The sequence below is a fragment of the Podarcis gaigeae genome (genome assembly GCF_964106915.1).
Source record: "Podarcis gaigeae genome assembly, chromosome: 2".
Classification (NCBI taxonomy): Eukaryota; Metazoa; Chordata; class Lepidosauria; order Squamata; family Lacertidae; genus Podarcis; species Podarcis gaigeae.
Genome location: NC_139679.1, coordinates 112,081,632 through 112,102,995, shown reverse-complemented (window position 1 = coordinate 112,102,995; position 21,364 = coordinate 112,081,632). Strand labels below are relative to the sequence as shown.

The 21,364-nt window shown below is 45.8% G+C and overlaps 1 protein-coding gene across 9 annotated transcripts; it reads left to right on the top strand.

Annotated features, from left to right (window-relative positions):
* Positions 1-372: 372 nt before the first annotated feature.
* LOC310837818 (C-type lectin domain family 2 member B-like) lies at positions 373-21,131 on the top strand. 9 transcript variants are annotated; one of them, XM_083724970.1, is made up of 9 exons: positions 373-653; positions 4,471-5,219; positions 5,450-7,236; positions 11,115-11,597; positions 13,939-14,034; positions 14,641-14,745; positions 16,444-16,604; positions 17,869-17,972; positions 19,868-21,131. In XM_083724970.1, the coding sequence occupies exons 4-9, from the start codon at positions 11,123-11,125 to the stop codon at positions 20,067-20,069; spliced, it is 1,143 nt and encodes a 380-aa protein (XP_083581096.1). In that variant the 5' UTR covers positions 373-653; positions 4,471-5,219; positions 5,450-7,236; positions 11,115-11,122; the 3' UTR covers positions 20,070-21,131. The 9 variants fall into 9 exon arrangements, 7 of the variants coding, with proteins under 7 accessions (XP_083581096.1, XP_083581098.1, XP_083581101.1 ...); XM_083724973.1 differs by having other exon boundaries at positions 399-653; positions 4,293-5,219; XM_083724972.1 differs by lacking the exons at positions 4,471-5,219; positions 5,450-7,236 and having other exon boundaries at positions 378-653.
* The last annotated feature ends 233 nt before the right edge of the window (positions 21,132-21,364 follow it).

The window sequence follows — 21,364 nt, the reverse complement described above, 5'->3', positions numbered from 1 at the left end:
TCGGCAAGCCCTAGGCTCTGTGGTTTAACCCACAGCACCACCTGCGTCCCTGATGGTCACTTAACTTCTGCTTAAAAAACTTCTAGTGAAGGAGAGTCCACAACCTCCCAAGGGAATCCGTTCCACCATCGAACAGCTCTTACTGTCAGAAAGCTTCACTACCTGATGTTTAGTCCAAATGGATTTACATACCTTAAATTGTTTTAGAATTAAAGCGGTATAAGAGAATGAGGCTAGATCAGGGTAGATGTTTGCATACAGGGTATGAAGCCAGAACTTCATTTCTCAGCTGTTGGGAACAGATAAGCACACCGCTGGTGAGGTCATGCCGTCCACCCTTGGGTGGAGCAAAATCACCCAGCTTCCCATGCACACACAACCCCACCAAGCGAACTTCTGGGACGCTGGAACTAGATTGCTTCGGTTTGGTCTGGTTCCACTCGGCACCCAAAGTGATAAACATCACATGACCCATCCATGTTTCTGTTATCTTGGGCTGAAAGGGTCTATGCCCCGTGGTAAGAACCCGAACACTAGAAGGAAGGCTTTTCAAATACCTCCCCAGACGAGGCCACTCAGACCTCCTGCCACTGAACATCTGCCTCCTCTCTCCTAGGTCTGATTATCCCAACAGTTTTGACACTGAGAGCCTGGTGAGACAACCTTATATTTGTTTATGTTTTGCTTAGACTGGTACCTTTAGGAATATAGGAAGTGCAGTGCTGATAATGCCAAGGTTGCAGGTTTGATCCCCGAATGGGACAGCTGCAAATTCCTGCACTGCAGAGGGGTTGGCCTAGATGATCCTCAGAGTTCTTTCCAACTCTGCAATTCTATCATTCTATGATCTAGCCCAGAATTTCCAAAACTGACTGGCAGCATGTCCCCAGAGTCCCCAAAGCCAGTGTGGTGTAGTGGTTAAGAGCGGTGGACTTGTAATCTGGGGAACCGGGTTCGCGTCTCCGCTCCTCCACATGCAGCTGCTGGGTGACCTTGGGCCAGTCACACTTCTCGGAAGTCTCTCAGCCCCACTCACCTCACAGAGTGTTTGTTGTGGGGGAGGAAGGGAAAGGAGAATGTGAGCCGCTTTGAGACTCCTTCAGGTAGTGATAAAGCGGGATATCAAATCCAAACTCCTTCTTCTGCCCATCTTCTGTTGTCTGATCCTTCTTAGCATTGACAGAAAACACGTCACTCATGTGTACAGTGTAGTGTGTAAATGCTTTTTGTTTGTTTGTTGTTTTGCAAATTTTAAAATTTAGTTTTACATAATGATTATATCCAACAAACAATAATTCCAAACGAAAAAGAAAGAAAAAAACACAAGCTTCTCTCAAAACTTCAGACCTCCCTCCCTCCTTCCCTCAGTTCCATTTCTAAATTTTATTCCTGCATCTCTTACTGTACTATATCTATTATATATCCATAGTGTCCAAAGCTCATGTTACTTTACAAGCGTTATTGTACCTCGGGTTACAGCCACTTCAGGTTGCGTTTCTTCGGGTTGCAGACCGCCAACACCAGGAAGTACAAGAATGGGCTACGTCCAGGTTTTTGTGGTCGCACATGTACAGAAGTGGGACGTGGGTGGGGCTGTGGTCTAAACCACTGAGCCTCTTGGGCTTGCCGATCAGAAGGTCAGCGGTTCGAATCCCCGCGACAGGGTGACCTCCCGTTTCTCGCTCCCTGCACCTGCCAACCTAGCAGTTTGAAAGCACGTCAAAGTGCAAATAGATGAATAGGTACCACTCTGGCGGGAAGGTAAACGGTGTTTCCGTGTGCTGCTCTGGTTCGCCAGAAGCGGCTTAGTCATGCTGGCCACATGACCCAGAAGCTGTACGCCGGCTCCCTTGGCCAGTAAAGTGAGATGAGCGTCACAACCCCAGAGTCGGTCACGACTAGACCTAACGGTCAGAGGTCCCTTTACCTTTATGTGCAGAAGTGCTAAATCGCACGTGCAGAAGCACCAAAATGCAACCTGTGCGTGCGCAGACGCAGGTTGCGAACGCTGCAGGTTGCAAACGTGCATCCCACACGGATCATGTTCACAACCCGAACGTCCACTGTACTCCTGTTTACATTGGTCTCTAAGATATGTTATAAAATTATTCCAGTCCTTAATAAAAAATTGGTCTTCCTGATTTCTGACCTTCCCTGTCATTTTTGCCATTTTGGCATAGTTCATTAACTTGGTCTGCCATTCTTCTCTGGTCAGGACTTTGCCTTCTTTCCATCTCTGGGCTAAAAGCATCCTTGCTGCTGTCGTCGCGTGCATAAACAGTCTTTTCTTCTCTTTTGGTAATTCCATACCTATAATTCCTAATAAAAAAGCTGCTGGTTTTTTAACAAAAGTCATCTTAAACATTTTTTTCAGTTCATTATATATCATTTCCCAGAATGCTTTTTACCATCCCACATGTCCACCACATATGACAAAAGGTACCTTCTTTCTTTTTACATTTCCAACACATATTTGAAGTGGTTTTATACATTCTTGCTGATTTACTAGGTGTAACAGATACACCAGGTACACCATTTTCATATAATTTTCTTTCAACCTATAGCAAGCTGTAAATTTTAAATCTTCTTTCAATAACTTTTCCCATGATAAAGACTATACAATGGTACCTCAGGTTACAAACGCTTCAAGTTACATTTTTTGGGGTTACGAACGACTGTACATAACCCGGAAGTAAGTTTTCTGAGCTCTCAGAGGCCTCGCCGCTGCCTGGAGCCAAGCCCGGACTACGGAGCTCTCAGAGGCCTCTGCGAATGCCGGGAGCCAAACCCTGACATCAATCCACTCTCCATTACAGTGGTACCTTGGGTTACAGACGCTTCAGGTTACAAACTCCGCTAACCCAGAAATAGTACCTCAGGTTAAGAACTTTACCTCAGGATGAGAACAGAAATCACGCGGCGGCAGCAGGAGGCCCCATTAGCTAAAGTGGTACCTCAGGTTAAGAACAGTTTCAGGTTAAGAACGGATCTCCAGAACGAATTAAGTTCTTAACTTGAGGTACCACTGTACTTTCAATGGGAAAGTCCGCTTCAGGCTTAGAACGGACTTCCGGAACCAATTAAGTACTTAACCTGAGGTACCACTGTATATAAATCCTTTTTGAGTCCACATTCCTTTGAGGCCATTTGGTCTATCCCTATATTTGGGCTGGGAAAAATCACTTTCAAGGGTGAAAGTCCCTGGGTGTTTCCAAACACAAGTTTACTGCAGAGTCAGTGCTGCTCATGGTTGAAACCCTTTTGCACCATCCACATGACATCACCATCAAAATGCCAGCGCGTACTTGGAATCTTAGAGTTGGAAGGGACCCCAAGGGTCATCTAGTCCAACCCCCTGCAATGCAGGAATCTCAACTAAAGCATCCATGACAGATGGCCATGCAAGCACTGCTTTAAAACCTGCAAGGAAGGAGAACCCACAACCCCCGGACAGATACCGCTCCACTGTCGAACAGCTCTTACAGTCAGAAATTTCTTCCTGATGCTCTTTATCCTTTAAACTGGATTTCCCTGATACACCCATCTTTTGGTACATACACATTTTAGTTGTTGCCCAGTGGAATTGGGACATGCGTGGAATACACATTTTTCAACTTATTTTCCAACCTGTCAATCATAATGCTAAGTGAATTACTGACTGCCATTCATATTCGGGCGACTTTATTACGCACGGCTACTCGAAACTGTCTCCTCTCCCACGCTGCTCCATGGGTCTTGTGCTTGCACAATTCTCCTCTATTGCTACATTTAAAAACAAAACAAACCCTTTTCCTTGGGCATTGAGACACAGAGCCCGATCACTGACAGCTCATGGGGGAGAGCCCCTGTTTACCGAGGATCTCTCGTCTACGTGACGGCAGCATTGCTTTATGGTTTTACTTGAAGTTCAACTTTGTGTTTTTTCACTTGCAAATATGAAGCGGGAGCCCTAAAATGAAATGTTTCTGGTTTGGCAGATGCCTGCTTGCCTTTTGCTGACTCCTGCAGGGGGCGCTGTTGCACAGGTTAAAACGCTGAGTTGCCCATTTCCGAAAGTCCTTTTATTTCTTTTTACAAAAAGGAGCTTAGTAGAATCAGAATAAGAAGAATCTTTATTTGCATCAGCCACTAGCCATAGCAATGAAATGAAATGAAATGTACTGAAGATAGAGGTAAAAACTATAGAAAATACATCTTGGGGGTTTACATCAATAATCAAATAACAGATCTTACTCTAAATGCCCCTGCTTAGTAGTGATCATCTATGACGAACCCCTGTTTTCTTGCGACAGACCCATGATTCCTAGGCATGCGACAGGCGGAAGCGTGGACAAGCAAGTTGTGTTCTGCGCCGATTCTTCCTGCCCCAGGGATCTTGACCGAGAAGGCGGATTCCTGGGCTAAGGGCTAGGAAGCTTCCTCTGTCGCAGCAATGGCGAGCTGTTTGCTTTCGGTTTCTTCCCTGCACAGAAGTCTTCCCCTCCCTCTGAAAAAGGGAGCATGCTGCCAGATTGCACCCTTCTGTTGCTCACACCCGGCTGGGACTGAGCGCACCTAAAAAGCAGGGCGCACCCAACTCTCGCCATCAGCCTCTTGGCATGGGTGAAAGTTGCCCTCTTTTGAAAACATGGGTGGTGAAAAGAAGAAGAAGAAGAAGAGGAGGAGGAGAAATTGTGCCCAGACTGGGGGCGAGGAGCAGGCTAGAAGAAGCAAAGATCACCAGTGTCGAAACAATGATTCTTCAACATCAACTTCGTTGGACTGGTCATGTTGTGCTGGTCATGTTGTGCAGATGCCTGATTATCGTTTTCCAAAGCAACTACTCTATTCCGAACTTAAAAATGAAAAGCGTAATGCTGGTGGTCAACAAAAGAGGTTTAGAGACTGTCTCAAGGCAAATCTTTAAAAATGTAGTATAAACACTGACACCTGGGAAACACTGGCCTGCGAGCGCTCCAGTTGGAGGACAGCCTTTACCAAAGGTGTCATGGGCTTTGAAGGCACTCAAACTCAGGACGCAAGTGAGAAGCGTGCTAAGAGGAAGGCACGCTTGGCAAATCCACACTGTGATCAACGCCCACCCGGAAACCAATATCCCCACTGTGGAAGGACATGTGGATCCAGAATTGGCCTCCAAAGTCACTTATGGACTCATTGTTAAAACCGTGTTTATGGAAGACAATCTTACTCAGCTACGAGTGATCGCCAAAGAAAAAGATGTATGTATGTATGTATTGCCTCTATGTTGTTGTTGTTGTTTAGTCGTGTCCGACTCTTCATGACCCCATGGATCAACTCCCGCCCGGAAACTTGTGTCCCCACTGTGGAAGGACGTGTGGATCCAGAATTGGCCTCCACAGTCACTTACGGACTCACTGTTAAAACTGTGTTTATGGAAGACAATCTTACTTGGCCACAAGTGTTCGCCAAAGAAGAAGGTGGCAGGCAGGGTGGGGTGGGGTGGCAGCCTGGTGGATAATGTATGTGGGGGGGGTGTTTTAATTATTTCATTTCTATAATGATTGATAGTTTTTAAAAAAAAATCCTCAAAGCCATTACTCCTCATAGAATAACAATACATACATCAGGATTTTTAAAAAGAGACAGAGGGAGAGAGGTCTTACACAAGATCTCTTCACTCCTTGGCAACTATAAAAAATCTTGTGCAAAACTTCAGTTTTTAAAATATTTGTTAAAAATGGAAATTAATATTTCTCCCCCCTTTTAACAACAACAACAACAAAAGCTAAAGCCTCATTTTGCCCATTGAGAAATAAGGCATGCTTACAGGGACTCTGTTGTAATTTATCACCATGCCAGAAAAATAATTTGCCTGCTTACCTTCTTTCCTAGGAGTACATGAGCCAGGGCATGAAAAAAAAAAGAAAAAAGAGGTTGCATCCCATATTGCCTCATGAATTTTTGTGGTAAACAGAAGCTAATGGAAATAATGAGAGCTCATATTTAAAAATAAGTGTAGATAATAATCAAGCTATGATCTGCGAGCCTGTGTTGCGTGAGATAAGCCAACCCTATTAGCAGTGGTCTTTCTAGAACCTTCCACACTAACCCAGTGCTGACTAACCCAGCCTTTCTCTATCTTGAGTCCTCGGCTATTGTTGCACTACAACGCCCATCACCCCTGACTGCTGTTCACACCAGCTAGGGATGATGGGAGTTGTAGTCTAACAACATCTGGAGACCCAAGTTTGGGAAAGCCTGGACTAACTTGACAGCAGTCTTTCCATCAGGCCAAAGCAAGGCCTCTCTCTTGGCTGTTCTGAGAGAGTGGCTCCATTTAGTTCCTCCTCTTGCCGAATTCTCCATCCCATCATTATTAAGAATGTGATTACAGAACTTGTAAGAACCAGTGCCAGAGCTTGCTTGCTTTCCTCTTCCCTCCCTGCTTCTTTTTCCTTTTGTGCTGCAACTTTTCAACTGGCCCTCTTATGCTAGCTGCTCTTGGAACCTCTTCGACCAGTGAGCAGGGCGAAAACACCTTTAAATAAACACATAACCTTTAACTGCAGTGGTTAGAGTCTTCCTCTGAAGCCCCCAAGTCTTAATGTATGAAACCTTTGTAAGTCTTGCCTTTATTAGTTCATAACTGTTGCAACAGTGGCCATGGATAAAACTGACTACAGCTCGTGGCTGGTGAGGAGAGATTAATCATGATCCCATCTTTGGACAACACGTTAAGCCAAGCTCAGCACAGTGCAGGAGTAAAATAGACCAGGGAAGTACAAGCTATAGGCCTGTTATGTTTGTGTAGTGCCAATAAGCTACAGTTTAGTTTACCGTGACATACGAGCCAGGTCACTGAGCGAATACTGGCAGCAGCAAAATGATTTTGAGGACCTTAGAAATCCAGAGTGTGTGTGTCAAATACCAGCAAACAACTTTGGATAGTTCTGCAAATCGGCCAAATTCTGCAAGAAACTTAAGCTCTCTTCTGCAAGGGAGATTATTCTGCAATTCAGCATTCCCTCTTCTTCGGCAGAGGGAATTACGCTTGCAGCTTCATGAAACGCAAGGCATAAGCACTCAAATGCCAAATATCTGTCACAGTCTGGAGGCACCAACTGCCCAGAAGGGAACTAAACACGCATACCTGCCAAAAGACCCAAGTCCTCGTTTGACCCAGGAACCAGAACGGCGGTGAATAAAAATGCATTCCGGTTTCCATACTACCGTTATTTCAAGGAGCCCTGTTGCGTACTGACTCAGGGGATTCAGGTTTGTAATTTCAGAACCTTTGGAGCTGGCGGACCTGACCTGTTTACTGCCCAGGATTTGAAATGGTTCCCTTAAAATGTTCCCTCCTTCCACATGGGTCACTATGGGTCGCACTTGTGCCTGTCGCTCCAAAAAACCCCTCGGCCTCCTTCGTGTTGACATCCCTCTGTTATTTAATGTCTGCTGGCCTTGGCAAAACCAAGCTGGGCCCGATATAGCCTGCTCAGCTAGGCAGAATGACCCATCTTACGCTCCAAGCTCCCTCCCAGGTCCAGTGCCGTGCTGAGCTCCCCTTTCAGCTAGTTGCAGGTTTCCTTGGGAGCTGTCAGAACTGACCAAATCTCCTTGCCCCTGAGAAAGAGCCAAGAGAAGGCCTGAGGTTAGGGTGGAAAACTAGGATTCAGCCAGGAGCTCAACTTTCCCCCCTAAACTGGTTTGAGAGGAACTCGAGACGGTGACATTCCAGGTACGTCACCAAGAATTTGTAAAGGCTTGGTGTGTGAAGGACAGCTAAAAGTAACAGGTTGGACTAGTATAGTCTAACTGGGTCATTTCTGCTCTCTATGTGAGTATCTGTGGAGGGGACGCTTTGGGGTGTTTATGTCAATGGGTTGGGACTTAAGAACACAACGTGCCGTATACCAGGCCAGAGATTTGTCCATCTAGCCTAGTGTTGTGGGTCTCCAGCAGAAATCTTTCACTTCACTTGCTCTCAGATCCCTTTTAACGTAAGGCAAAGATTGAATTTGCAAAGCAAGTGATCTACCCCAGAGCTGTGGTTCCCACACCTGAAAACTTGCAGGTGCTCTCCCTGAACTCCTCTTCCACCAGACCTTGAACTGACCAGTTTCTGTTCCTACTGCTCACCCTCGGCTGAAAAGGCTCTTGAGTCAGGAACAGCCAGAGTGGTGCCTTCCAGATTCCTCTTCCATTGGTCATTCTGGCTGCGGCTAATGCAAGCTGGACGCGGGTGGCGCTGTGGTCTAAACCACTGAGCCTCTTGGGCTTGTCGATTGGAAAGTCGGTGGTTCGAATCCCCATTATGGAGTGAGTTCCCGTTGCTCTGTCCCACCTCCTGCCAACCTAGCAGTTCGAAAGCACGCCAGCGCAAGTAGATAAATAGGTACTGCTGTGGCAGGAAGGTAAATGGTGTTTCTGTGCGCTCTAGTTTTTGTTACAGTGTTCCGTTGCACCAGAAGCAGTTTAGTCCTGCTGGCCACATGACCCGGAAAGCTGTCTGTGGACAAATGCCGGCTCCCTCAGCCTGAAAGCGAGATGAGTGTCACAGCCCCATAGTCGCCTTTGACTGGACTTAACCATCCAAGGGCCCTTTACCTTTTGCCTTACCTATCATTCTACTTTGCGGAATAAAATCTTCCAAGTTATTCGGCATGTCTTATGATACAGGGAGCGAAGATATGGCCAGTGCAATCTGCTCAGAAGCAAGTCCCATTGAATTTCACGGGGCTTACTCCCAGTTTTTGTGTGTGCAGGATTCTAGCCTGAGCTACAATCCAGAAAGCATCCTTTCCCGGTGTCTTAGGCGAGCTGCTTTCTTCCAGCCTTCATGCACACACACACCCATCATCTGTAATATGGAAATAATAATGCTGCTTAAAGTTTGAGAGGTTAGTCTGGATGCTGCCTGAGGTGCCCCACGCAGCCTTGTCATTCTTGGTTGTCAAACTGAAGTTTGGTCAGGGAACAGTTAGCAGAACAGGCAGGATCGGGGCTGTGGTGAAGCGGTCAAGGACTGTTTTTCTTAAAAGATACACTGCTACCTCTGGTTATTAACTTAATTCATTCCAGAGGTCCATTCTTAACTTGAAACCGTTCTTAACCTGAGGTACTACTTTAGCTAATGGGGCCTCCGGCTGCCGCCGCGCGATTTCCATTCTCATCCTGAGGTAAAGTTCTTAACCCGAGGTACTACTTCCGGGTTAGCGGAGTCTGTAACCCGAGGTGTTTGTAACCCGAGGTACCACTGTACATCTCTGAATAGGTGGACCGGAAGGAGAGAACCATAAGGAGTGGGGTTCAGTCTCCTGCCCCCCCTCCTGACTGGGGGTGATCACAGAAAGCAGAACAGCCAATTCCTGAGCCTAGAGATGGGAACAGCCGGGCCTGATTTGTTCTCTGCAAAAATCCAGAACTGTGGCTTCGGGTTTCTCCCCACCACTCCAACCACCTTAGAAATTTAAGTGTGGGAGCAAGATCTGTTGGGAAATTCACCAGTAGCCTTTATGCCAAAGAACATGCTGGGACCACTGAGAACGCTTTCTGCTCAGAGACTAACAATAGTATCTGGCCAAGCAAGGATGTCTTTAGGTTTATAGCAAGACTTCACACTTGAAATGCTTTGAAGATTCAAAAGCTCACCTTGCAGTTTTCTTCATTGCCATTCTTCTGACGGAGAAGGTGTTATACAAAATGTACTAGATTAACTGCAAATCATTCTTCTAGATATTGAGCTATTGCGAGTAATAGAAAATTGGCTCGTTCCGACTTTTTCACAATAGCGACAGTTCCTCTGATATGCAGCCAGATTAATTAAAGTGCAGCAATCACTTCTGAGACTTCACCCCGTTGTTCTTTCCTTACCGATCTTTTTTCTACCTCAGCCTCCCTGTTTTTCGTGACGGGGTTGGTCGCATCTACTTTATAATTTTTATGCCGGTGTCCTAACCACTGCAGGGTCCATTGGGGTCAGCAGATAGGTCATTTTGACCCATCTGAGTTTATGACCGCCCACCACAACCTGAGAGATATTCAGGGCAGCTGCAATGAAACGGACTGTTGAGGGCATTCCTTTTGGGGAGAGGCAATGGCTGGGTTGTGCTTCCCACGCAGGATCCAGCCAACCACCTTATTAGGGGTTCGGGAAATAACTAGCTGGCTAGCAGGAAGGTAGCCATCCCTTATAGTCCCTGCTTCTTGACCTCTGCTTGAGTCGAATCTGGAATGAGCTCTTCTGCAGGCATCTGGGTATAGTGTAACTGGATCATTTCTGCTCTCTGTGTGAGTATCTGTGGAGGGGACGCTTTGGGGTGTTTATGTAAATGGGTTGGGACTTAAGAACACAACGTGCCGTATACCAGGCCAGAGATTTGTCCATCTAGCCTAGTGTTGTGGGTCTCCAGCAGAAATCTTTCACTTACTCTCAGATCCCTTTTAACGTAAGGCAAAGATTGAATTTGCAAAGCAAGTGATCTACCCCAGAGCTGTGGTTCCCACACCAGAAAACTTGCAGGTTCTCTCCCTGAACTCCTCTTCCACCAGAGCTTGAACTGACCAGCTTCTGTTCCTACTGCTCACCCTCGACTGAAAAGGCTCTTGACGCAGGAGCAGCCAGAGTGATGCCTTCCAGATTCCTTGTCCATTGGTCATTCTGGCTGCGGCTAATGCAAGCTGGATGCAGGTGGCGCTGTGGTCTAAACCACTGAGCCTCTTGGGCTTGCCGATCGGAAAGTCGGTGGTTCGAATCCGCATTATGGAGTGAGCTCCCGTTGCTCTGTCCCAACTCCTGCCAACCTAGCAGTTCAAAAGCACACCAGTGCAAGTAGATAAATAGGTACCACGGTGGCAGGGAAGGTAAACTCTGGGGTTTTTTACGGTGTTCCGTTGCGCCAGAAGCAGTTTAGTCATGCTGGCCACGTGACCCGGAAAGCTGCCTGTGGACAAATGCTGAAAGCGAGATGAGTGCCACAACCTCATAGTCGCCTTTGACTGGACTTAACTGTCCAAGGGCCCTTTACCTTTTACCTTAATGCAAGCTGTAGTCCAAAAACATCTTGACTACTCATGCTGTAACACAACCAGTTTACAATTATGCTCTCTCTACTAGAAACGTAAGAATTTTCTTATTCTCTTCTTTCTAGCCAGTGTGATGGATGCGCACTCTCTAATATGTCCCAGTGGCGAAAGGGTTTGTTCGATCTGCTTGAAGCCTTGCCAAGGCCCAGCCACACAACCCTGCGGGCACAGCTTTTGCCCGTCGTGCTCCAGCCGATCCTGGGTGGATGAACTAAAGGAAAAAGTCACTTGCCCTGAATGCAGAGAAACCTTTCTGAGAAATAAGGCAGGCTCTTATGAACCTCTTGGAAAAATGGAAGAGGCCACCCGGCTGACCACAGTGGATGAAACAAAACAGTCAGCTCAGAGTATCTGTGCGATACACAAGGAAATATTAAATCTTTTCTGTGTTGAGGATCAAGCCCCACTCTGTTCAGTCTGCAGAAAATCCTGGGATCATTCATCACACACTGTGATTCCCAGACGGGAGGACAGTTTTCCAAGATCGAAGCCTTCCAATTCTGGCATTATAGGATACTCAAACGCAGCAACTTGCATTAAAGGAAACGGTAAAGAAATGTAGCATTTTGTAACAAAAAGTGCATGGCTTGTGATATCCTGAAGCAAACGTTATGGGAATTATTAGATAAATGTCTGGAAGTAAAACCACAGGTTTATCCTCACGCCATTTTATAGTTCCATGTCCTGCACCCCGTCAAGGGGAGGGAAATATACCAGGGCAGCTTTGCAGAACTGGTTTCGTTTGAGGTGGAGGTGGGGATTCAACTCTGCATGCATAGCTCTTCAAAGGCTTGCAGCACAAAAACGGGAAAAATAAGTCCCCACCGACAGTGAAAGAATAGCTCACAAAAATCTGGAAGGTAGCAACAATGTACAGGCTCCCGGAATTGATTAGAGCAAGAGAAGGCAAACAAGAATGAGAACATTTTAAAGATAAACGGAAACCATGCATTGGATTTAGAACAGGCCTAGGCAAACTCGGCCCTCCAGATGTTTTGAGACTGCAATTCCCATCATCCCTGACCACTGGTCCTGTTAGCTAGGAATCGTGGGAGTTGTGTAGTCCCAAAACATCTGGAGGGCCGAGTTTGCCTAGGCCTGATTTAGAACATAAATATGCATGAATGTGGTAGTTTTTCCTATGTAGTAAAATGCTAAGTATAATATAATTATAGTGGTGCTTCCCCCCCCAAAAAAAAATAAGAAAGAAAAATTGCACTAATCCAGGGATTCCCAAACTATGGCCCACGGAGCACTGAGTTTAATTCAGGGGTTGTGAAGAACAGTGGGGTACAGTAGCTCCATCGTTCTTAGAACCTGGTAGACCACCCAGAAGGTGAACAGGACAGACCAGAAGCAACAGGGGAGAAGTCACTTAAAAGGGGTGGAGAGGATTAGCAGTGAAGCTGATGTGAGGCTAGAATTATAATAATAATAATAATAATAATAATAATAATAATAATAATAATAATAATTTATTATTTATACCCCGCCCATCTGGCTGGGCTTCCCCAGCCACTCTGGGTGGCTTCCAAAAAAATATTAAAATACTGTAATACATCAAACATTAAAAGCTTCCCTAAAGAGGGCTGCCTTCAGATGTCTTCTAAAAGTCTGGTAGTTGTTGTTCTCTTTGACATCTGGTGGGAGGGCGTTCCACGGGGAGGGTGCCAATACACTATTAAAAAGCTTAATCTCGATGCAGTTAAATAGTGAATCTAGTACCTAGCACAGTGCATTGCAATTGCTGCAACAGGTTGATGTGAGCCACTAAGACCCTCAGCAATTTTCAAGTGGCCGTGGGGGGAAACACTGGGAGCCATTGCACTAATCAACTTATTGGGGGTGGAGAGGGAGGAAAGGATACTGAATACATCCCCCTACGATTTCATGCCTTTTGAAAGTGAACTATACTTGTGTGTCCCTGAGTGTTGGATCCAGTGGTATAGCATGGGTTGCCGGTGCCCGGGGCCATGTAGAGGGGTGTGAGGAAAGGAAGCAGACAGAGTACGCATGCACATTCAACTGCCTAGCGGCATCAGCGTCACCCAGGAGACCGCTGCTGCAGAGATAAGAAAATAAGAGTAGTTCCAATGTCTGCAGAAGTCACTTCCTGGTTCGCATGGAGAAGCTGTTTTCAACACAGCCCAGCGATGGAAGCAAGCAGCTGTACTGAGGCAGTACTGGGTGTTGAAATTTCGCACCCCTAATAATTTTGTGCCTGGGTCAACCGCCCCTGTGGCCTCCAATGCTACACCACTGGTTGGATCAGAATAGGAAATCTTGCATGTGACATCTGTTTGGGCATGGAGTCCGATAGCCAGCTTAGGTTCCATGCACAGAAAAAAACCTCCTTTCTGGCATATGGTCCCTAGCTGGATCAGTGTGAGAATTTTTTTGTTCCCCAACAGACAGGGTGAGCAGATACAAAAGCAGTATTAGTTGCAAAGCACAGTCTCCAAGCTCTCTCAGTCACCACCAAAAGTTTAAACGTTGCCCCGTACCTGATCTCACTGATTACCAGTGAAACTTGGATACATAAGAAAATACGTATCCAGATAAAATGTTTCTGGATATGAATACCGTGGTACCTCGGGTTAAGAACTTAATTCATTCCGGAGGTCTGTTCTTATCCTGAAACTGTTCTTAACCTGAAGCACCACTTTAGCTAATGGGGCCTCCTGCTGCTGCTGTGCCGCCGGAGCACATTTTCTGTTCTCATCCTGAAGCAAAGTTCTTAACCCGAGGTAATATTTCTGGGTTAGCGGAGTCTGTAACCTGAAGCGTATGTAACCTGAGGTACCACTGTACATATCTGGACAAAATGTTTCCAACGGCTGCGGAAGATACGGTCAGAAATCATTGTTGGTTTGTGTTTACCCTTCAAAGGAGAGGTCCTTGGTGGAAATGAGAAGGACAGCACAGATAAGCTTATGCTGATCGAGCCGCAGGTTGACTTCAACTTGGAGGAAAACAAGGAAGAAGGTAAAAAGGCTTTGCTAAGAACGTAAGAGCCACATATCTCAACAATGAGCAATCCTGATTTGTTTGCGGGATATTTACACATCTTCGTTCGTTCCACACTTTTCATTGCATTGTCCCATTGCTTTCCTAACAACAAAAACTCTGTGTTGTTGTTTTGTATAATTCCCCCCCCCCCCAAAAAAAGAGAGAAATCAGTGAAATAAGATTATTCTCCCCGGGCCTCTTAAGCAATATAATATTGTGATAGTTTTAACCATCGATCATGGCATTGAACAGCTTGATATTTTATTATTGACTCTGCTGCTATGGCAATTGGATATGGGGCTCACGAGATTGTTTTAGCGCTTATTATGATTGGATTTATGTGGCATGGCTGTCTCATACTCTGCCTGGTGGTGGGGTTCCTGGGGTTTTGGTATTATATTGATTTTATTGTATTTTTAAAGTCGTATTGGTTTAGAATCTGTGTTTGTTGTTGCTTTAGTCATACATCACATTGGGAGCATATACGGAGCAGAACTTCAGGCACGCAGCAAAAGCAAGCAAGCAAACAAACAAACCCAAACCCCTAAATAAATAAGCAGAGTGTGTTCCCCTTCTTCACAGACACTCCATCAAACTCCAGGGTCCAAAATTCCATAACATGGATCCTCCTGATGCTGTTCATCATCCAGATTGTGGGCTTGGTGACAACCATCTTCGTTTTCACAAGTGAGTAGGAATCAGCCGGGTACCGTCAAAAGATTGGTAGTTGTTGCAGCAACAAGCTCATAAATGATTATATTCGCTTGCTTCACTATAAGCTAATTGGCTTGCTTTGATGTTACCCTTATCTGCGGGACTGGGGTGCTGGGTTCCGAAAAGCCCAGAAAAGGGGAGCTATCTGTAAGATTTGGGTATTTGCCACCTATGACCTCACCTGGGCAGATGTCAGAGACCAGGCTGAGGAGTCCTGCTCTGATGAGGAATGGTGGGAGCCTCCCCCTCTTCCTGTTCCTGACCAGGATCCTGAAGCTGCCCAGGAGCAGTGGAGCAGTATAGATTTGGAGCAGTGGTTTGCAGAGGGGCATAGTTCGGAAGACAACAGCTGGGCAGAACTGAGTGGGGAACAGCTAGGAGAAGAAGAACAAGGAAAGAGAGAATTAACAGACTCCCTTTTGCTGGAAAGTGTCCTAGCACTCAGTCTAAGGTCAAGGAGAGCAGAGAAGGCCAAATGGTTGCAAGATCAGGTTGCCAGACGAGGAAGTGATGGGGGTGGCTAAGAGGGAAGTGGGTGGAAACCTTAATTGGGGGCACCTTTCCTCCGAGAATGGAATCTTTGTTTTTCTCTGTGAACATTAAACATCTCTTTAACTGGTAAGAGTCTATTTTCGCTTTGTTCTGCTTATCCATGGGCAAAGGGAGGGAGGAAGCCGTTTCCCCAAAGCCTGACAGCAGGTAAAGTGATGGGAAGCCCTGGCCAGAGTGACGTGTGCTGCTTTGTGTATACAGAATGTATGAATGTTTGCTTGGGTGCGGACATGCCATCTCCTTGCTGCGGTGCCCGTCCTGCGTCTGTAAAGCAGGCTGATTTGCTGTAATTATGCACCTTTCTTTTCTTTGTTTTAAATTTATTTAATCCTTTTTTCAATACAAACAGCAACCACAAAAAACACATACAACGAAAACCACAATAATACAATAACACAATTTAACAATTCAGATTTGAGTACTACACCTTTTTAACAATATTTTCCCCACCTCTCCTCCCCCTACTTCCCACCACTTTCCGCCTTATCTCTTAAGTAATCCTTCCAGATTTCTTCAGATTTCTCCATTCTTAATTTGCGTCGATATGCAATTCGTTCGTATGTAACTAGTCTGTCCGTATTGTCAATCCATGTGCTCAATGGGATCTTTTTGCGGCTCTTCCAATTCATCAGAACAAGTTTTTTTGCTTCTAATATCCATTTTTTGACCCCTTGTAATCTCCCACGTTTCTGGTATATAAATTAGAATTAAATTTAAATCTCCTAAATAACATTTTTTATTATTATTACTCTTTCTATATATATATATCCTCACCTTGCACCAGTGCTAGGTAATTATGCACCTTTCTTTAATAAAGCACTAAAGCCGATCACTCTGGTGTTGTGGACATCCTTTTTTGGTATCCCTGCACCCTACTGCTGCCAGGATCCCACCTTTGGGACTGCAGGTTCAGGACAGTCATATAATGCATTTATATAATGATCAGGTAGAATAGCAACAGGTGAGAGCGTGTACTGTGAGGGGTGGAGTTACATGACAACTGGCCAGTTGCATTGTGGGAGGTGGGGAATCTTTGTGCCTCCTGCCATGCCCCCTGAGTTCCTCGGGAAGCGGACGGGTTTCTATAACAAACAAAACAATGCTGGTTCTCGTCGTCAGAGGCTAAAGCTGAGCTAGCCCCTTGTTGCCCGTCTGGCTGGATCGTGAACCAAGGGAGCTGCTATCATGTCTTGCAACTGGAAGGGTCCTGGGATGCCGGCCAGCGCCACTGTTCCTCACTCGGTGCCTCCCTGGCTGTGGTTGCGGACTTGGAGAAACTGGTAAGAGAAGGGGCCTGCTCAGATTGCATGCTTTATACTTTTTTAAAGGCTTCTTTTCAGAGCATGCGTCCTTTTAATATGTGGTTCGCTCCAGGTGTTGTCTGACTACAACTCCCACTGGCTAGAACTGATGGGAGCTGAAGTCCAGCAATGTCTGGAAGACATCATGACAGCAGTTCCTGCATTGCTATATCGAAACTGGAAGAAGTGTCTTCAGTTTTCATGTTTCAGCAAGTGGGATGTGATGCATAAGTAGCAGTCAAGTACAACATTCCTTGTTTTCCTAGAGTGGACATGCAAGGGAATGTTGGATCCAGCCAGTCGGAACTTCCTGTTTCCTCCTGGGCTGGGACATACTTCCTTTGCGAGTGACTAGAGGTGGGCGTGACCGTACCTGTCCAGGTAACCAAAGGACAGGCCACGCAGCACCCTCTCTCTTCGACTCTCTTTTTTACTTCCTCCATCGTTGGAGCAGCTTTTTAGCTAAAGATGCTCTGTTGACTTCCAGCCAACAGAGGATGCTGGGATTATCCCCATATAGGATAGTTCCAAATGCATTTTACTTTGTAACTAAGTCTGCCTTCAGGGATCCAACTGTGACTGATGATGATGTGAGTAAACTTCTTTTAGTACTTCACACAAGATTGTGACATGTTTATTTGTTTAGGAGGGATACAAAGGGGACTTACCAGGAATATACAATTCAATACTGAATTGTATGATATTGAGAGACTTAAACAAGCCTGCAACAGCTACCTGGTGTGTGTTAAAAGGGGAATGTGAAACTCTGCTAAGTATATTATATAAACAATATTAATAAGGATAATATTAATATAAGGATATTAATAAACAATATATCCTCTCCTGCCTCCCTGAACATTCCCATACAACATTGGCTGAAAACTTCTCTATGATTTTTATCTATATGAGGTTTTTTATTGTGTGTGGGTAGACATGCACAGACACTCGTATACGACTTTTGTAGTACGAAATCATGGCATTTAAGTATTTTGATCAGTCCAACAAACAAACAAACAAATATGTGAGCATGGTGCCCAGTGTTCCTGAGATGAAACCCAGCTATTAATCTCTCACCTCTGCTCTGGTTTTCATATAAACACATAAAAATGCATAAATTTGGTAGCTGGCCCAGCATTTAGAAACAAACAAGTTATTTTAAAGTCAGGTCCCTTGGCTATCCCAAATGTACAAAATCCAGCTCTGAAACATTCTGAACCCTGCGTTCTCTCTCTTTCGGAACCAGAAAGTCGCCATGCAAGACAAAGGCCCCTTTGACCACTGGGTTGGCCTCCTCAGAGAATCGGGAGGGAGCTGGAAATGGACCGATGGGACGGATTTCAACAACCTGTGAGTTCTTTATGCCTGAGCACCTGCAACTGGGCAACTGCTGACATTCCTGCATTTCAGCGGGTTGGACTAGATGGCCCTTGGGGTCCCTTCCGACTCTACAGATCTATAATTCTATGAAATGACACCCTTGGGGAGCTTAGCTTAGTCCCCACCGTATATCCATTGCACCATCAGCTAAAGACTCTTGTTCTCAACAACCGTTGCTAGACATCATTGGGAGTTGCACTTGGTGGTGTTCTTGTGCTGTTTCGGTGTCCTTTGCTCTGGTGTTGAAATACTTTGACAATTTACAGGCTCCTCCACAAAACCTGTCCAGTCAGCATACATCCTGATTTGCTTGCTCAAAGCTTACGTAGCAGTTAGACTATGCCTAGTCTTGATTGATCAGCTGTTCTGGTTTGTTTACGGTCCAGTTGTACTGCAGAGAGCATTCATCCTGATCTTCTTGCAGGGTGTTTACATCAGTTGTTCCCTTTCATCATTTGTTCACCCCACGCTTTTCAGCGCATTTCCTAACCACAGAAAGTGGGGGGTATTTTTTTCCGTAATGGATTTGCTGTGCTAGGTTGACATTCAATGCACATGAACTCCAGAAACCTAGTATCTGGTGAGTGCTTGAATCCTTCCTGCAAAGTAGTAATAGGCTGGAGGCATTCATAGTGGGTTGTGTAGTTGTTGTTTAGCTTAATAATAATAGTAAAACTAATAATAATAATAATAATAATAATAATAATACCCTGCCATCTAGCATGTTGTGCTCGCCCCAATCTCTGAATGGCAAGAGGCACCAATAGTTCTAGGACTTACCCAGGGTTTTGTTTTCTTAGAACAGAGGTCAGTGGCAGCTATGATGTCAGCCTAGGATATACATGGTCTAAACCACTGAGCCACTTGGGCTTGCTGATCAGAAGGTCGGCAGTTCGAATCCCCACTCCCATTGCTCTGTCCCAGCTGCTGCCAACCTAGCAGTTCAAAAGCACGCCAGTGCAAGTAGATAAATAGGTACCACTGAGGCAGGAAGGGAAACAGCGTTTCCGTGTGCTCTGGTTTCCATCACAGTGTTCTGTTGCACCTGAAGCAGTTTAGTCCTGCTGGCCACATGACCCGGAAAGCTGTCTGCGGACAAACACCGGTTCCCTCGGCCTGAAAAGCGAGATGAGTGTCGCAACCCCATAGTCGCCTTTGACTGGACTTAACCATCCAGGGGTCCTTTACCTTTTTACCTTATATGGTTTTATTGACACATACATACAGCCGGAGCACATGCTGGAGGGGTCCACAGCATTAACACTCTTAGCCAGGGGTAGGCAACTTAAGGCCCAGGGGCTGGATGCGGCCCAATTGCCATTTCAATCCAGCCCAAGGACAGTCCGGGAATCAGTGTGATTTTACATAGAATCATAGAATGTGTCCTTTTATTTAAAATGCATCTCTGGGTTATTTGTGGGGCCTGCCTGGTATTTTTACATGAGTAGAACGTGTGCTTTTATTTAAAATGCATCTCTGGGTTATTTGTGGGGCATAGGAATTCGTTCATTTCCCAAAAAAATATATAGTCCGGCCCACCACATGGTCTGAGGGATGGTGGACCGGCCCATGGCTGAAAAAGGTTCTTATTCTTAGCAGATCTTACTTCTCCATCAGGTCTCCAGAGAAGCCGCAAGCGACAGCTTTGAGTGCAGCACAAAGCAAGCAAGGCAGGGATGTTTTGCCCAACATGGGTCTCAAACACAGGACCCTGAGATTCAGAGTCTCACACTCTACCAACTGAGCTATATATAAGTAAACCAATAGTGCATGTCGCTTTGGGCCTATCGGTTGGGAAAGCACATCTGAAATTTTGCAGGCAAACAGCTGTATTGTTTACGTGTCTGTTTCCTCTCCCTTTGCAGTTTTGAAGTGGAAGGAGACGGAGACTGCGCTTTCCTAAGCCAGGGGGTCCTGAACCGTGGAGATTGCTCAGCTGAGAAGAAGTGGCTGTGCAGCTGGAAAGCACAAACGAGAGGCGGATTCCACAGCCCGGCTGGGGGACGTGAAACTTTAAGAGCTGACCCCGTGCCAAAGGACTTTTCCACGCTTTTACCGTGTTCCTAGCTGCCACTCCCTCTGCGTGTGTGTGCAGTGATAAATCAGTCACCAACCCAAGTGACCAAGCTCGCATCCTAGAGGGTAGCTTCCCTTTCGGGATTTGAGCACTCGATCAATGCTTTCTCGTGGCGTTGCTGCTACGAGAGCCAGTAGGCTAAAAAAACCAGGCGATGCAAGAAAACACCCTAATGCGTTCTGTTTTTAGAAATCTTCTTGTTTCTTTCTTGCAGTTGCAATCTCAAGCATAACTTTCTTGAGAGTTGGTCATGTTGAACTCAGTGGGGTTTACTTCTGGGTAACTAGGCAGAGGATTGTGTCTCTGTTTTAGTGCGGGCATTCTCTAATCTGTTTAAAAAATGGCCTGTGATGAAGATGACCGCCTCAGCTTTCCTTTTAGATGAAAACATGGGCAGGTTTGTGGTCCCCAGGACAGGTGAAATTATTCAGCGGAGTGCAACCCAACTCTCAGCCACTGAAACAAGTGACAAGCGTCGAGCTCCACCAGTCCTAAAACCTTGCGATTCTGAGGTCAGTCCGGATGTATTTCAGACCTGACACTCAGTTGCTGAATGCCCAGGTTAGCATTAACAGTTTTACGGTTCTGTCATGAGACAGAACGTTGCGTAGTCAAAGTTTTCCAAGCAGGGAATGTTTTTGCCCTCACTTGTACGGAAACGCTGGTTAGGAAACTACTATTTAGTGCTGCAAGTAAGATATTTATATCACTGTTGGAAGGGAAATCAGTGTGACCTATATAGTAAGAGCATAGAATAAGACACAATCTGCTCTTCGTTGGTGCAGGACGACCAGTGACATATTTCTGCGACAGCTTTATTGCTTCGTAACCTTTGCTCTGAAAGACAGAGCATTTCCGAGAAGCAATCCCTGCATGGGCCATGCTGGCAGCCCATGTTCGCTATCATATTTACGCATGTGGCGCATAGCTGGAATACTGCACGTAGATCCAGTATCCATTACGGAGGCTAGCATGACAACACAGCCCTCTGCGAAGCTGTTTGCAGACTCAGCCCGGGGGGGGGCGGAGCTAATAAACGCAGCACTACCAAATGTCAGCACCAATCTTTCTCCCTCTGTTCATGCACGTACACGTGTGTGTGTGTGTGTGTGTGTGTGTGCGCGCATTTGTGGTCTGTGTCGACAAGGAAATTATGCTGTTCTTTGGGGCCTCGGTTCTTGAAATACCTCTTTGATATCACTGTGAAAGGAGGCCTCTGAGCCCCCTTATGGCGTTGCAGGGCCGGCCCTACCATATGACAGTGTCACTCAATTCAGGAGGCAGG

Coding starts and splice junctions, on each gene's coding strand:
- LOC310837818 (XM_083724970.1), top strand. CDS start 11,123: ATGGATGCGCACTCTCTAATATGTCCCAGTGGCGAAAGGGTTTGTTCG. Junction 16,605..17,868: donor TTGCGGACTTGGAGAAACTG/GTAAGAGAAGGG, acceptor TTTCGGAACCAG/AAAGTCGCCATGCAAGACAA. Junction 17,973..19,867: donor GGGACGGATTTCAACAACCT/GTGAGTTCTTTA, acceptor CTCCCTTTGCAG/TTTTGAAGTGGAAGGAGACG.